Below are 16514 nucleotides of genomic sequence, written 5' to 3' on the forward strand. Positions count from 1 at the left end.
CAGCACGACAGCTTCCAGTCACAGCAACTGAGACCGAAGCTGTTGGGGACAGAAGCATTGATGCTAGCTCCACTAGCTGATAGGAAAACAATGCACGATCCTGCATCGCTTTAAACTGTATTGCCAGAAGAGAGAGCGTTAATGGTTTTAAATATACGTGTATCATACAGCCGGCTGTGTCGTTTGTAAGGACGTATACGCACTTCATGAGAGCACTTCTGACCTGTGTGCATGTTCAAAGCCTAGGTTTTGATATGAAATGATAACGCGGTTAAACCCCGAATGCAAACCAGAAGATGCATGATGCACAGCCAGTCCAAGAGGCTTGACTGTAGAGCACTGTGTAACCCTATTACTGCTTTACAGAGCCACAGCGTGCCGCTGCGGGCGTTATAGACTTGTAGCAAACCAGTGACATTCATTAGGTCAAACCTCAAGGGGAAACAAATACTTTTTTTGTTTTATTAAAATGAACATAGTTGTTGGATAAATACAAAATAAATAGTTTTAAATGCAAGATGGGGTTTAGCATAAATGTATGCACTTGACCGCCATTTTGCATATATCGTAGCATTATCCAGCTTTGTGTCAGAGCGGTCATAATAAAACAATGTCAACCTGTGTGGGCTCCCGTTGATTATAGTTCACAGCATGTACAGCTGCGTGCCAACAAAACACCCTCTCAAATACTTCCAAATGTCCCATTCATGTTCATTTCACTGCGCTGGACACATGCACTTTTTTTAAACTGTGTTACAGGTCACGTCTATTAAAATAATCCCACCAGTTAGCAGTTAGAAGAGCAGATTTTAAAGCAGAACATTCAAAGAGGCAACCTAATGACAGAGTGAGGTTACACCAATAAAGTTTCAATATTATGTTTATTGAAGACCGTACGCATATACATTCATATCAGTATTACTTTTACAAGACAACGTAGCAATCCTTACAAGCGCAAAGGAGGGAATGCGATAAGGGACGAAATAAAAGAACGATAACAAACAACTATCACACTGAAACATGGTTTATTTAAATGTCATGTATGGTAAAACGTATTGCATACCATTTCTTATATCCATCATTGGCAGTATGATATAATAGGCCTACATTTCCAACCCTTAGAACCACAAATAGGCTATATGGAATGCAATATAGTACAATACGATCAATAACATATAACGCACTATTACATAGCGATAAGGGGTCCTCAAACAGGAGGAAAAAAGTAACATATGTCATTTTACAAAGTTATACACGAGTACAAGGTATGGAAAGGGACAACATTGAGCACGTTGCAAAGAGCAAGTACATTTCCATCCTAATAGTCTAATAATAATATCAATAATAATAATACATTCTAGACGCTTGTGTCAAAATGTTCAAGGTTGTGTTCACTTTTGATTTGTTCAGAAAAACAAGTATTAAAAAAGTCACCTACAGAAGTGGCCCGCAGAACGTGACTTTTAGATATTTCACATCAATAACATGCTGCAAATACATTTCACTGCTATAGCTTGCTCGCTTTACATGACAGATTATGCACTTTTTCGCCCTGAATTATGGGAGCGCACACATAGGCCTATATTAACATCTCTAAATTTCTACTTGTTTATTTTTATTCTCGTCAGCAAGTTTCAGAAATTAATTTCCAGGCCTAAAATGAACCCCTCCCACCTGTTACAACTTTAGGCAGTTCCCTTGTTTAACCAAGTTGGCCTAAAAATGTACTTGTAGTGGCGAATATTTCCAATACAGATTCTGGCGAATTTATAGTTGAATGCACGGGCAAAATATGGCCTTTAATAGCAGCTCAAACTTGATTCAAACGGTGATCTCACTCAACTAAAGAAATGCAACCCATGCAGTATGCTGTGCCTGTTAAGATAAGTTTAAATGTAATACAAGTAAGAAAAAATACTTTGAGAAACGTGTTAGCACATGAACGAAGTTATGGCAATCCTATTTTTTCCCAATGCACAGTCATAAAGACATCACAATGGATAAGGTTGCTGTTTTAGTCCTCCTCTCCTCATGCAGACACCCAGACTTCCTGTCCGTGACCGTGAACGTGCCACAAAGCGTGGCGAAACTATGGAAAGGAGATAAAGATGGTGCTCCTCTTACCCGACCAATTATGGCTGTGGAAGTATTGAGCACCCGGGAGGGGGATTCTTCCTCATCAGTCCCTAACGCCACAGAAATTGCTGAGTCTTTCAGCCTCTCTGCCTTTCTATCTATTTTTAATTTTATTTTACCAAGTAGCCCCGCTTTCTCGTCAATTTCCCTGACTAAAAGTGGAACAAAAAGGATGATGTCACTCTGTGTCATCCCAAACTGAGCTAATGCCACGAAGACATACCTCAAATCAGAAAAACTAAAATAGGTTTCCCAACACAGAAAAAAAAAAACCTCACTGCTTTTTGGTACAATTATACGTAAAGGCAGTCTTACTGACATGTAGACTATAGCTTTATTTGACAGATGGAGGCTTTTGGGGGGGCTTGTGTGTAGCCCGCACCTTTGAGACACAACAATAATATCAGAAAATATAATAATCGCCTGCAATGTAAAAGATGGATAGATTAATGCATGCATTGAAATAAGACGTAAGGGAGCGAAGGATTGGCTTTCACTGCCTATCGATTCACCTTCTGCCGCATCTCTAAAAGTAGGCCAAGGCTTGCTCCCTCATCATGAGTCTCTTCTTCTTCATCCTGCGGTTCTGGAACCAGATCTTCACTTGTTGGTCGCTGAGGTTCAGTCGGTCGGAGAGCTCCCTCCGCCGCTGCCTGGTGATGAACTCATTCAGCATAAATTCACCTTCCAGCTCAGCCAGCTGAAGTTTGGAATACGGTTTGCGCTTCTTTCTGGTCCGAGTGTGCATCGGGTACCACGGGGCACCTGGAGGAGAGGGAGGAGGAGGAGGGGGCCAACAACGGATTAGTCACCAGGCACAGTTGCAAAATCACGGTCACCTCCAAGGTTATGAGGAGCCTACAGGGGCGTCAGTTGTCCCATAGCTTGAGTAATTGCCCTACTGTGCATAGGCTAAGTGCCTTTTGCTGGACAGCAATCACAACAAGTCAAATTACATGATAATAAAGTAATACGGAAAGATAAAACCACACGTTTAAGTCATCTAGAGAGGATTTCTCTGTTTTGCCGATGATCTCAAATGTAGGAGTATTAGGATGAACTGGCGCCCCTGAGCCTTCATTTCCTCCACACTTTGTTGTGGTCTCTGCCGGGACATATCTGATCTCAAACACAATTTCAGACCCACCAGAACCTGCATAATTGTGTCCAATTTTGGATCATACGTGCTTACTTTGTATTTTTACAATCCTCTCTAGAGACCACCAATGTACAGCGGCCTGTGTCACAGCAAGTTTTATTGTTGCAGTTAAAGTAGCATTAACGTGATAATTAAGCCGTGCTGGAAAATACCTCTACTTATTTGCGAGTTTCAGAGCATATTAAATGACTCTTGAGTACACAGCGACAGATATTAATTCTGTTTACGAGTCATTAAAAAGAAAACTCTGTCTATACAATGCAGTCATCCAAAGCGCCTCTCCTCTTTAAATCAACACGCTAATTTGTTTAAGCCTGTACAAAGTGCAAAGAGCACAACGACCATTATATGGATCCCAGTTTTGTCGTTTAAGGAGAGGAAATGCAATGAAGGGGGGTGATCATTTATTCAAAAGCTGGTGGACATTCTGGCTTGGTGAGGTTATCTGTAACTGTACACAACCACATGGCGCGTGAGGCATTTTAGGGCAACCCCTAGCGGCGTTTGCACACCACGCAACTACCCTGCAGGCTAATCCAGGCTGCCAGTTGTGCATCAAGATAACGAGCTCTAACTACGGTGTAATACCGCCAGCGCACGCTATATAGTGCAAGTCTCTTATAAATAATGTTAAACGTGCGTTTCAAATAATTGTGAAGTGAGAAGAAGAAAGAAAAAAAGAGCACCCACCTCCGCCTATGGCTATGTTGCTTGCATGGCTTCCCGGTGACACCAGGGTCTGTGTGTCGCTGGATGGAGGCTTGCTTCCCTCGTTGAGCAGAGAGGAGCTGGAGTCGGACTCCAAAGACTGACAGGATGGCGGGTCTTGCGTTAGCTGCTCGGTTCCATAATCATATTTGGAGAAGGCGGCTGTGCTGCCAATGCCACTGTGCATCCCGTGGTCAGATGTTAGTGATGATGTGTCTCTCGTCCTGTCCTCCCGCTTGAGGCTGCTGCCACCTGAACAGGTCTCCCTGTTCCCGTTGCTATAATAACATTTCCCCTCTTCTGGTCTGCTAATTTCACACGAGCGATTGAAAGAAGGGTTAATGGACACGGGGCTGCTAAAGTAGGATTGAGAGTATCCATTGCACGGCTCCGAAGGATTCCACGGAAGGGAGCAAACATTGTCCCTTCTCGGGTAGGAGAGCGACGGTAGCCCCGCCAGTTGTCCCCCTGAGGCTCTAAAATTCGGAAAGTAAAATGTGTCTCCTGTGTGGATGTTTACCAAAGGTCCCACAAACCCTGGATTAAGGAGATTATGCTCGCCCATTTCCGCGGGCCCGACCAACAGCTTCTAGTTTATTGCAATCTGACATTTAACATAGTTAAACCTGGAGGGGCGCCTGATTGGTCATCCCCAAACCACGTGTCCAGGCTGACTTCTGCTACACATGGTACCACCCACTCGGTCCATCTCAGACAAAACAAAACATTAACTTCTGTATTACAGGGGTTTATATGCTTTTTAAAAACACAATAAAAACCTTTTATTAAAAATGGAGAATCTTGTTTTCCTTCAATTGAGTCTCGCAGAGTCCAAAAGGAGCGCAGGCTGCTTCTCCTTTGACACTCGTGGAACTGTCCGTGGCCTCGTTTAATATCTTTATACGCTGGCAAAAGTTTTTTAAATGCTGTTTCTTATGAAAACAATTTTTCTTGAGGGAGAGGGCGCATTTGACATCTTGTTTTCTAGCAAATTAAGGTTGAATTCCATGTCATATAAAGCTGTGATGTCCCAATTTAACAAGCTTGTTTTAAGAAAAGACTGATGCTCATTGCCGCACTCTACTCATATTTACAGTAACGGGGTCAGCAGGTTGAAGCCACTGGCCGTGTAAAAGAGAACGATATTCTACAAGGTTACTTTAAGAGGGTATATTTCACATAATATCCCCTAGTACACCTCACATGAACAACTTTAACAGATACCTCCAATAAACGCTCACAGCCAAACTCTGGTGGGATTGTTATACCTCTCACAATTCTTTTATATGAATTTTACAAGATATCAGAGGGCACTCAACTGATTCAATCAGCAGAGTCTCTGCTTTATATCTCGCTAATTAGTTGATTTGTGGATGCAGCTCTGAAGACACTGAACACATATGGGATGTAGCATTATAGTTATGCCTCTGTTCTAGCAAAAAGAAAAGGCCTCTTTTTTACTAACAAAAAAACTTTTCAAAGACTCCATCACATGACACGTTTTCTACAGAAAGATGTGCACATGATTCATGCCTACTGTCTTCAGCTGGCACTATAATTTCTAATATGGTCTTTGGTCATCAAACTGCCCAAGCATCAGAGGTATTCTCATGACTGACCCTTGCCTTTTTGCATTCCTCTCCAGGGTCTGCAGACTCCTCATTAACTGAAAAAAAAAATCTAGCAGGACTTTCCCATCGTTTATAGCTATCAGTCCAGCAATTATTTCCCTCTTTCCCTTTGTAAATCCGTAATGTACCGCCGTCCCTCCTCTCCACTAGATGTAAGGAAGACACAATCAATTTGTGGATCTGAAAAGTTTTCATAACTGAGCAGTGGGGAGTTGCTTATACGTCTCAAATTATGGCAATTAAAAAATAGTCTGACTATACGTGAAGGACACAAAGTTTGACTCATCGATGACAGCTATTCCTAAATATAACCAAGCGCATAAGCACGCGGGTATATCTCGCTGTCAATCCACTCAAGTTCACGACACAGAGTCACGGTGGGTTGAACTTGGTATTGAACTCAAAATACTCAATTTAAAAGAATTAAAGTAGACATTGCAATCAATAAAATAGAATAAACCGCATTTCAGGATGTGGCAGCTTAAAGTGAGGACTGACAGCCCGAGTCATAAAAATAATGTGAATGTATTCCAAGATGCTGTGCTGATTTAAAAAGCAACCCATCACTTTCCTTCACACAGTCCTCTGGAAATAAAATGATCGATAAGAGTCCAAATAGTAGAAAAAAAATGATGTCATGAATTAATAACAAAGATATTGAGTTTGGGGTGAACACAAGCGTGCAGGGTTAGCAGCTTGCACGTGCGTGCTGACTGGCGCTGCTTACGTGCTACACATTTGCCAATGAAGTGTTATGTGAGAGCATACATTTACACATTGGTTTGGAAACGATTTGCGAGTCAGCTGATATGTGATCGCTGTACCCGTCACCTGTGACTCTGTATCCCATCTAACCCAAAGGCAGCAGGCCTCACTCTGGCCTTAAATAGAAAGACAAATATCAAATGTTTGAACTGGAGAAGCTCACAGGGATCCGTTGCGGTTCCTTTCGGTCCCCTGGACTCATTGGCTCAGCCATCATTGCACACAGCCTTGCATCTAGTTAGTGAGTCTCGCAATGCAACACCAATCCAATATCAGATCTTGTGGAGGCAATGGGGTGTCGTAGTATCACTCCGCGTGATATTATAACAGCAACCAAACGCAAAAACAGTGCAGTGTGGTGTGTACAACAAAATGGCCCGGATGGTCATCCAGTGTATAAGTGAGTAACGTATATAGGCTTAAATGGCCACTTTACCTCGGAGAAAGAGGCCATGTGTTGCGTCTCTCCACGCCTCCGATCCAGTGCTCCCACAAATCCAAATTTCACATTCACACAACTGATGTTCTGTTCGGTGCATCTTTAGCTCAGCTAGCGGTGATGTCATAGACGTGACCGTGAGCTATAGGCCTTCATTTAGAAGAACGAAAATGAGCAACTTGGTAAACCGAACACTGTCAAGGTCACTGTCTAGTACACTGTGTCTGCTCCATATTGAAATGACCCTCCTGGAATCCTCGGGTCCTGTCCAGACAGGGCAATAGCCTAAACAAAGGGCTTTTCTTCCCTTTGCTCTCTTTGATTCTCCGCAGGCAGATTGCCTCAGTTGTAGCCGTGCAACCCTTTTAAAGCTTCCTTCAAGGGAAACAAACCCTTAAGAATCCACAGTGTAACGTTTAAGTTGAAAGGTTTGGCTGATCTTTAAGGTTTGTTTACAACAGACGGTATTTCATGTGGCGGCCAAACTTATGCCTGGACGAGGAAAATATGTATTCTATTATTTTCACATATTTGTTCGGGATAGCCATCCATCTGATTTTTTTATTTTTGATTTTGATTTTTTTATTGTTTCTTTTTCAAAATCTTAAATAAAATGTAATACATATTCATATTAATTAAATATGTAAAAATCCTATGTACAGACATAACAATTAAACATAGCATACTAGCATTTATAATAAAGCAACTGCGTCATGTTTGAACTTGACGGTCATTTTGTATTAAGTTATATAATTATGTAGGATGTGTAAGATTTTTGCTCAAATATCCCATTATTTTATAGTTTTATTAGATTTGCTGTTCAGTTAAATTTCAACTTTAGTGTTTATTTGAGTGTGTGTGTGTGTGTGTGTGTGTGTGTGTGTGTGTGTGTGTGTGTGTGTGTGTGTGTGTGTGTGTTCTTTAATCAGGGAGATCAAATGCTCATCCACTATAACTGTGTATTGATGATCAACAAATTATTAATTTTCCAACCAAGCACAGCACATGTCAGAAGGGATATAATTTTAAAACGCTTCAACAAATATGTGACTGTCAAACAAGACTGCGGTCAAATGCGTAAAATATATTCTTATCGCCATATATCACAGTGAAGACATCCAAGGAAAATAAACAGGGCTCAACATAAATAAAAGAAAACTGAACGTCAACATCCTGGTTCTCTTTTCTATTTTATGCTGCTTCGATATGTGATTTCCACATTATCTGATATATTCCAACAGTAGAGCCACCAAAACACAAAGCAAGGCACTCATTGCATAAATGTAAAATTAAACAATACCAAAAGGTAACAGCGTACAATTATTAAGACTAGCGTGGATTCAGATGTAACTTTTCGAAGCAGACCTTGAACATTAAAAGTTAGAAAAACTTTTGCATCAAAAGAATATGAATTGTCAAATCCAAATTTCGTAAATATTGTTAAAAAAAAAGACCCAAACAACATTAAACCAAATGAGTAATGACAATAAACCAACAAATTAACTGAACTCAAATATCCCTAAATTAGAGACAGTTGCAGCATTTCCTGATATTTTCCTCTGGTCACCACCAGAGGTTATCAGACCCCTGTCTCATGTCCTGTTGGACGCGGCCTGCAGCTTTGAAGCCTCGGACACACCCACACACACCCACCCACCCACACACACACACACACACACACACGCACACACGCACACACGCACACGCACACGCACACGCGCACACGCGCACACACACACACACACACGCACACACACACACACACACGCACGCACGCACACACACACACACACACACACACACACACACACACACACACACACACACACACACAACCAAAAGCAAAGCAACATTTTCAAATACATTTGATGTTTTTAAGGTAAAATCAATCGGATGAGGGTTCAAATATTGTAGTTTTGTCTACTGCATTATTATATGAAAGGATTATGTCTGGTTTAATGAGTTTAGTCTTTGGCATATTAGGTGTTAATCCTGGCTTGTAGGCTACTTCATTATATTAAGTGACAAGTACACAAATAGAAACTGTGTATATTGCAGTGGTCGGCTAACGGAACATAATTCCAGATGTTCTTCTACAATTGTATAAAAAACTATTTTAAACAGACCTATATGGGTATTTCTGTATTCATCCATTGGGACATGTATTATTTAGAAATACACTTTAAATTAAAATGAGATATTCATGTACATTCAAAGAAAAATTTGCCGTTTGAATTACACCAAAACAAATGATATCCTGCAAGTTTTGTGAAACTATTTAGTTTGAGACATGTTATGTGGCAGATATTAAATATATTAATATAACTTTGACACAATTATTATTACGGCTATAATGTTGTTAAATACAGAGTTAAAATATATGTAATAAACAAGGCCTATTTTTTGCTCAACTTTATCATGCACAATACTTTTGATTAAAAAAATACTAATTTGACAAATGAAGTGCAAATCATATATCATGTCTGTGGAAGTTGAATGACTGTTCAATGCGCAGCTTATGTGAGCTAAATCTTCATAAAACAAAGTTCACGTAGCTTACTGCCATATAGGAAGAAAACGGCCATACCTTTAATCGTTATAGTGTGGTTGACGTCGCATTATCGTATCGCATTTCCTCTCGCTGTGGAGACAGTATGGCTGCTTGCTGCGGATTACTGGTGTTGGTGTGAGACGTCAAAAGTCCTACCTGTTCCTCCGTGGTCAATAATACACACCTCGTGAAGACTGCATGAAACCATTGGTTGTTGCAGAGCGCTCGGGCCAGAGCAATAGGACTTCTGCAAAACACAAAGGAAGCAGAGCCCCAAATGTTAATGCAGAGCGCAGAGAGATGGTCAGAAATGCAGGTCAGAGGATATCGCTACACTTCCCCTTTTTTATGTATTTATGGCATGCCATTAAGCCCGGCTGTCTAGACAGGGAAATAACACCTTGTTTGCCTGCAAACAAACCGCCGGCATTGGTGTCCAGCCCCCAATTTATTATTCACAATCTGCTGCGATGTCAAGGTCAAAGTGACGGCATAGTCATGGTCAAGGGTAAATCAGGAGACCCAGAACTTTCCACAAGGATTGAAAATCCAGGAGGCAGACAAACAAAAAAAGTTAAAGTCTGACGGCTTGGATTCTAATCAACAAACTCAAAATACCTGAAGTACTGGAAAAAGTGACCAGGCCGGCCAAGGACACGCCTATATGGAGAAACTAAAATACAAAAACACTAGCACGTTGACATCATGCTTTCAGCAATAGCTTCAACATTAGAGACATCAGGGGAAACTATTTAGGGCTCAGGAGTAAATTATTTTGATTACAAAAAAACAAACAGAGGTTATATTTCTTGTTATTACGTCCAACATGGACCAGTCTCCCATTATGTTTTATTTAGATTCAACACTGAAATTACAGACTTGAGATAGAGTACGTTAAAGTACCTTAAAGTAAACCACCGTGAGTGTTTATTATACTCAGGCCAAATATTTGTAAATGTTTTTTTTCGACATTCTCAACTTCCTGAAATAGCCTGACTTACGTTATTTTGGCTCGATAGCACATAAATACTATTTAGTTTGAGACATGTTTTGTGGCAGATATTACATATAATGCATATATATATATACGGAAAATATGCGGAAAGTTCATATATATATATATATATATATATATATACATATATATATATATATATATATATATACATATATATATATATATATATATATATATATATATATATATATATAAACATATATATGAACTTTCCGCATTCATACATACAAAAGCTCTAAATAAATATATAATCCATAAATAAAACTATAAATCTGCAAAGCAACTTCGGACTGATATTAGCACTAAGCATCCATAAGTATCCATAATACGTGTTTAGATTAAATAAATAAGGAGTTCATGTGACGGAAACCAATTAATCACGAAGTTATTTGCTCAATTTACCTATTTATACTGAAACAGTGGTATAGCAGGTCAAAATCAAAATATACTTACTCGCGGGGCTGCAACACGGTATGCAAAAGTATCAACAAGCAAATGGTTTGCAGGTGTTAATGTATACATGTAGTCTTCATATCTTACTAAAAACATAACAGTTTGGGCTTTCATTACACCGGACAGTGACAGGAAACGTGCTTGAACTAGTCAGGGTGCAAGTAACACTGTTCATATCGTTAGACCAACAAGAACTATGTGTACCTGTGGAATAAGAAAAGGTCTGAAAATAATATGCTGCGATCACCCAGTACATTTCTGTGAAAGGTGCGGAATAGAAGGTTTGGGCCTGTGTGCTATGATTCTGAAGCTGCACTTCTGGCAACTAACAAGTAAAATACCTTGAATATGCACTTTGATTAATGCGGTTGGAGAGGAGGGCGTGGTTTATTTGCACATATCTGGTTCCTCTCAACCGCAACTGTGTTTGTCTCAACCGATCAAATTGAAAGATCAAGTTTTAATAATAGAACATTTATTTCTGGAACAGGAATGGGTTTAAATATATGGCATCACGTGGTATTTTCAATGAGTGAAAACGCGTCATGCTGCTCACCAAACAACAATTACTGCATTATCTCCTCATGCCATTAACAAGACTCCAGGATGCCCAATAAGTCTTAATCAAGCACTCTGGAACATCAGATCCTCACGCGCGCATCCGCTGCTGATGGTATGGATTCAACTGGAGGAGGAAAGACAACAGCGGGTAGAGCTTCTGCTGTTTAATGACACCATGTGTAAATTGAAACGGGAGGAAACACTGCAAGTAGTGACTAAAATATTTAAGCATTTTCATAATCATTTATTTATGAAACACGTTACTAGTACGTAATTCAACACCACAATACAGTTCACGTACTGCACGAAAAGTAGAAATTACAGGCTTTGTACAAGGCGTGTGATCAGCTGCAATGCTACACTAACAAAGACAAAAAATAAAATAAAACGATTGTGCATGTATGTGTAATACTCACTGATTTTTAATGTTTTACAATCATTCCAGTTGCATGACAGAATCCTTCACTGACAAAGGAAAACATACAAGTCTTGGGATATTCCAGTTTACAGTTCCGTCATACTAGATAATATGAATTAAATACAAATGCATTGCACTATACAGATTAACAACCTAGGGGCTTCGTCTTGTTTTACCCCTGGCGCAAGAGAACATTTCCCACACAGGAATATAGCTTTTATTATTCAGAAGGAATATTAAAAAAAAAAAATAGAAAAAAATGTCTTTCTCTCGAAAGTCCTCTTTTGGAGCTTTTAGTTGAAAAAGTGTCAAGGTCAACGTGTCATTACGCCACAAATTATGTCCATGTGGCGATTACCTTTCTAAAATGACATCAAACAAGTTTCCTCGGTTTTGATTTGCTCGATCTAGTCATTGAAATGTCATCAGTCCTTTTGCGATTTGGCTTGAAACAAAAAAGACAGGAAAAAAGACAGACACGCAATACTTGTCTTTGAAATACAGATACCGTTTTAAATATTATATATTTATATATGTACAATCATGAAACAAATGTGAAGTGAATTTTCCATATTTTCACAGTTTTTAGAGCATTATCTCCAACTTGAAAACAGGGGATGTGGCGGCGTGGTCGATGGAGATGAAGGAGGTTAAATAAAAGAAAAACACTTTTCAGCCAAAATGTTCTTCAGCCACGATTTTCGATGCAAGAGGTAAATAAATGGCATGATGTGTTTGGAAGTTATGGGTTGCACAAGAAAGGTCGCTGGTCTCATCAAGTGGTGTGCATGTGATTGCTCTTGGATTTACAGACAAATTTCTTCTCCTTGACCCGCCGGTTCTGGAACCAGATGGTGACTTGGCGCTCTGAGAGGTTGGTGCCGGCCGAGATGCGCCGTCTCTTGTCTTTGGTGATGAACTTGCTGGCTGCATACTCTTTCTCCAGCTCCTTCAGCTGGAGCTTTGTGTAAGGGACACGTTTCTTACGCCCACGTCGGTAACTGCTGACCTCAGGCTGCAATGGCACAACATCTGTAGGAAAAATAAATGGCAGGATAATAGTAGACTATATGCGCAAAAACACCGCAACGTTTCACTTCAAAAGCAGTAACTGCAGTTGTCAAGACTGTTTCTGAAGCAAACTGGGCAATGTTTAGATTAATATGATTAATGTCGAGCCAGCGCTCTCTCTCTGGACGTGTGTGTGTGGGTGTGTGTGTGGGTGTGTTTGTGTGTATGTGTGTGTGGGGAGGGGGTCTCAGGTGTAGCTACACCTGACATGGAACCCAACAGGGTTATCCTTTCTTTCAATACATTAATAGTTACTACCTGCTTCTGTTTTCAGCCACTACCATTTTGCTTTGTCTTCAATGGCAAGTGCTCAATTTGTTTTCCATCAGACTGCATGTTGATACCTAATCTTGTGATTGACTATCTACTAAACCAGGCAACACACCTTTTTAGTATCTCGGATAAATCTCTCGTATGCGTTTAAATTAACTTCTTGGTAGGCCTATAAACTGCAATAAGTCTCAATGTGGCTGCAATACGTCGGTCAGAGCCTGGTTACAAAATATAAATCACAATTTGGAAACAAAAATAAATCCTCCTCTGACCACCAGAGAGATAGTAATTGAAAATGTTAAGTTTTGCAATCACAAAGTTGCACATGTTGCGCGTAATTTAGGTGAAAGTTAATTTATTTGAAACACTTTAGATTTTTCCTGAAAACAAGAAAGCTCCTTTTTAAAAGCCGAGACACTTTTTGGCAGTAGCTACCTGACTTGTTCAGGTAAAATAAGATCTGGGATTACACCTTTTCGCCACGACCTGTGTGCAAGCAGCCAATGAGGAACATGATAGGACAAGTATGGCATTACCTTGAGAAATAGTGGCAAGCTGTGAGACATGAAGCTTTTTACACCCATGTCATTTTACAGTTGGGGGTTGTGTATATTTCTACACAGTTGTGTATCAAATAGAGGTAGTTTCATATAGTATAGGTATAGTCAAATATAGTTCATCCTTAAATATTTTGCCATAAGTAAATTGAGAATATCTGAGTTCACTTTTACATTATTTAAAGCAAACTAGTTTTGCATGACTGTGAGAGTGCGTGTGTGTGTGTGTGTGTGTGTGTGTGTGTGTGTGTGTGTGTGTGTGTGTGTGTGTGTGTGTGTGTGTGTGTGTGTGTGTGTCATGTCCGTGACGCGAGACAGAAAGACAACGACAGCGCGCTCTTGTGTTTTTGTGCATGTGTGCGCGCGCATTTGACAACGTGCCCGTGCTTGCGTGGCTTGCTCCTTTGGTATTTTCAATATAAAAAGATGGTATATGTCGTGTGAGAGATCCAGTGTCGGTCTGAGGACGTTGCTATCTGAATTTGAAATACATACATATTTCACACATAGATAATAAACCCCTGTGGTAGAAGAAGCAGCAGTGAACACACACTGCAAACTGCATATTGGCGGCCCATGTGTCCATTATCAGATATCTTGCATGTAGGACAATAAGTAAAGCAAAAGGCGAGCCTGGATTATATAATGTCAACAGATCTGTGGTTGTGAATCATTTGTGAAATGCTGAGGTATGTATGTATGCAACTCAAATGTTGGTCAAATGAATCCTGATTCTAGTATATGCAGGAGACTCATGTGGACATATCGCAGGGCGCAAAGATTAATTGGGACCATCCAAACGTTGTAGCTAAGTCACTATGTTGTCAAACGGGGAGCAAAGGTGAACTTGTGCTCCTTCCTATTCGTAACTGAAACTATATTCATCATATGACTTCCTCCAGGGGGGGGGGGGGTACCATGCAAATGAAAATCTTATTGAACTCACAATTCGGATTTTTAAACACACATATAGGACAATGCATGATGATTTGCTTCATGCCAAACTGAATAATGACTGGCTATACTAGGAGATCCCATAAAGCACATATGATAACTGACATAAGCTTGACAGTTATGTTTATTCAGCACATTTAGTTTCCCTGGACTTCTTGGTAAGTTGAAAATGGCACTTTAACACAAAACAAGTGTACACTAAACAATAAGATCTCAGCAAAGTAAAAATATCCGACTATATGAAAATACATTTCTTAATGTAATGACACATGTATTATAAGCATAGCCGCTGAATTATGAAGTATAGCCTAGGAAAAAGCATTACAAAAAAAAAGAACAATTTCCACATACCTGGAAAAGGTGATTTCCAGAGATGAGTGGACTGCGTTTGCTCTTTGGAGCAGTACACCTGCCCATCCCAGCCATTGGAGAGAGCCCAGTGCTGGTAGCCTTCCATGGGGATCAAGGCGTCGTGCCTCGGTTCGGGATGGGCACTGATACTGGGCACCACGGACATGTCGAGATATCCGGGGACAGCCTGATAGGAACTGGCGAAACTCGGGTAGAAGGCAAACTCCTTCGCCCTGGTCGACAGTTCTTCCGCGGGCAGCGCAGTGCTGGGCTCGGCATATTTCTCTGAGGGGTGGTACGAGCAGGGCTTCTGCTGCAAGTTCACGTTGTGCGAGTGAGATAATCTGCAGCCGTAATATGGGTTTCCAAAAGGATAACCGTAGCTCAAAGATGCACTGGACGAGGTTTGAGGAGCGGGACACTGCCGGCCGGTGTCCGGAGAGGAAATATCCGAGTAGACGGAGCCCTGGTGGGTCGCTATGCTGCCAGAATGTCGTCCCAGCGCGGGGTGCGACATCAGGTCCCGGCAGTGGGTCGCAGGGCAATTACCGCTCAGTCCCTCCATTGTCTGGCTTTTATTCTGGTTGTTTTCATTCGGGCTTTTTTCATAAACGTACATCAAGGTGTCCGCCCAGCGTGGATGCAGAACCAGCGAAGTCGTCATATCAGGGGCTGCCGATGCTTTTTAAAAGTCGACTACTCCAAGACGGACACCTCATTTCCAACTACATTTTACACCGCGCGCATGCGCACATGAGACCCTCGTGTGTCCACTTCATTAAGAATCTGGCACGTGATATGCTAACAAGTCCTACGAGATCGGGCTTGAGAGTTGGGCAGAGCAGCCCTTTAAAGACCCACCGCCTCGCATGTCACAGGTTTTTCCTGCAGAATACAGAGTCATATCATTGGTTTAAGTCACGGAGAGCCACCGCCTTAAAGGGGAGTTTGGATACTTTCAAGATTGGGGCAAATGGAAATAACCTGTGAAATTTGGCCGATTTCAAAGAGTGTCAGAGAATATGATAGCATATGATACATGTCACAGCACGTAGAAAATATAAAATAAAGGCACTTTTGATTCAATCGTTCAACATAATCTTTCAACCTGCTTCCTGGCGTTTTGGTGCGCACACGTTATGCTTCACTTGGTGGACGCTATGTTCCGGCTGATGTTTACTTTAATTATTAAATATAATAATAATAAATAGAAAATGATTCAATCTCGTCTGCAGTAAATTTAATATATGTCGTTACAAAGTCTTATGCATTAACAAACACAGAGCTATCAGATCAAATGTGTCTTCATCCTCTTATCAAGATCTTTTAAACCCGAATACTACAACTGGGTCACCTCGACATGCTGAGATGAGAATCTGGGACCAGTTGTGTTGCAGCAGGGTATAATCATTATGTTTACTATTAATGTTACTTTTTAGAGGTTGATACTGGAGCCTAAATATAGCAGA

The 16514-nt window shown here is 40.6% G+C and overlaps 2 protein-coding genes across 2 annotated transcripts; both read right to left on the reverse strand.

Annotated features, from left to right (window-relative positions):
* Nucleotides 1–872: 872 nt before the first annotated feature.
* hoxc12a (homeobox C12a) lies at nt 873–4583 on the reverse strand. The gene is made up of 2 exons (XM_079225977.1): nt 3986–4583; nt 873–2901 (listed from the first exon to the last, which is right to left on the reverse strand). Exons 1-2 carry the CDS (start codon nt 4566–4568, stop codon nt 2663–2665), a joined length of 822 nt encoding a protein of 273 aa, XP_079082103.1. The 5' UTR covers nt 4569–4583; the 3' UTR covers nt 873–2662.
* Nucleotides 4584–11606: 7023 nt separating this feature from the next.
* hoxc13a (homeobox C13a) lies at nt 11607–15785 on the reverse strand. Its single transcript, XM_079226585.1, has 2 exons — nt 15046–15785; nt 11607–12871 (listed from the first exon to the last, which is right to left on the reverse strand). The coding sequence occupies exons 1-2, from the start codon at nt 15707–15709 to the stop codon at nt 12615–12617; spliced, it is 921 nt and encodes a 306-aa protein (XP_079082711.1). The 5' UTR covers nt 15710–15785; the 3' UTR covers nt 11607–12614.
* Nucleotides 15786–16514: the final 729 nt, after the last annotated feature.

The sequence above is a fragment of the Taurulus bubalis genome, assembly GCF_910589615.1.
Source record: "Taurulus bubalis genome assembly, chromosome: 11".
Classification (NCBI taxonomy): Eukaryota; Metazoa; Chordata; class Actinopteri; order Perciformes; family Cottidae; genus Taurulus; species Taurulus bubalis.

What these genes read in the sequence shown, in the direction of transcription:
- hoxc13a (XM_079226585.1), bottom strand. Translation starts at nt 15,709, where the DNA reads ATGACGACTTCGCTGGTTCTGCATCCACGCTGGGCGGACACCTTGATG. An exon ending in CTGGAAATCACCTTTTCCAG is followed by an intron (nt 12,872 to 15,045) that starts GTATGTGGAAAT and finishes TTTTTCCTACAG; the next exon opens with ATGTTGTGCCATTGCAGCCT.
- hoxc12a (XM_079225977.1), bottom strand. Translation starts at nt 4,568, where the DNA reads ATGGGCGAGCATAATCTCCTTAATCCAGGGTTTGTGGGACCTTTGGTA. An exon ending in CAACATAGCCATAGGCGGAG is followed by an intron (nt 2,902 to 3,985) that starts GTGGGTGCTCTT and finishes CCTCTCCTCCAG; the next exon opens with GTGCCCCGTGGTACCCGATG.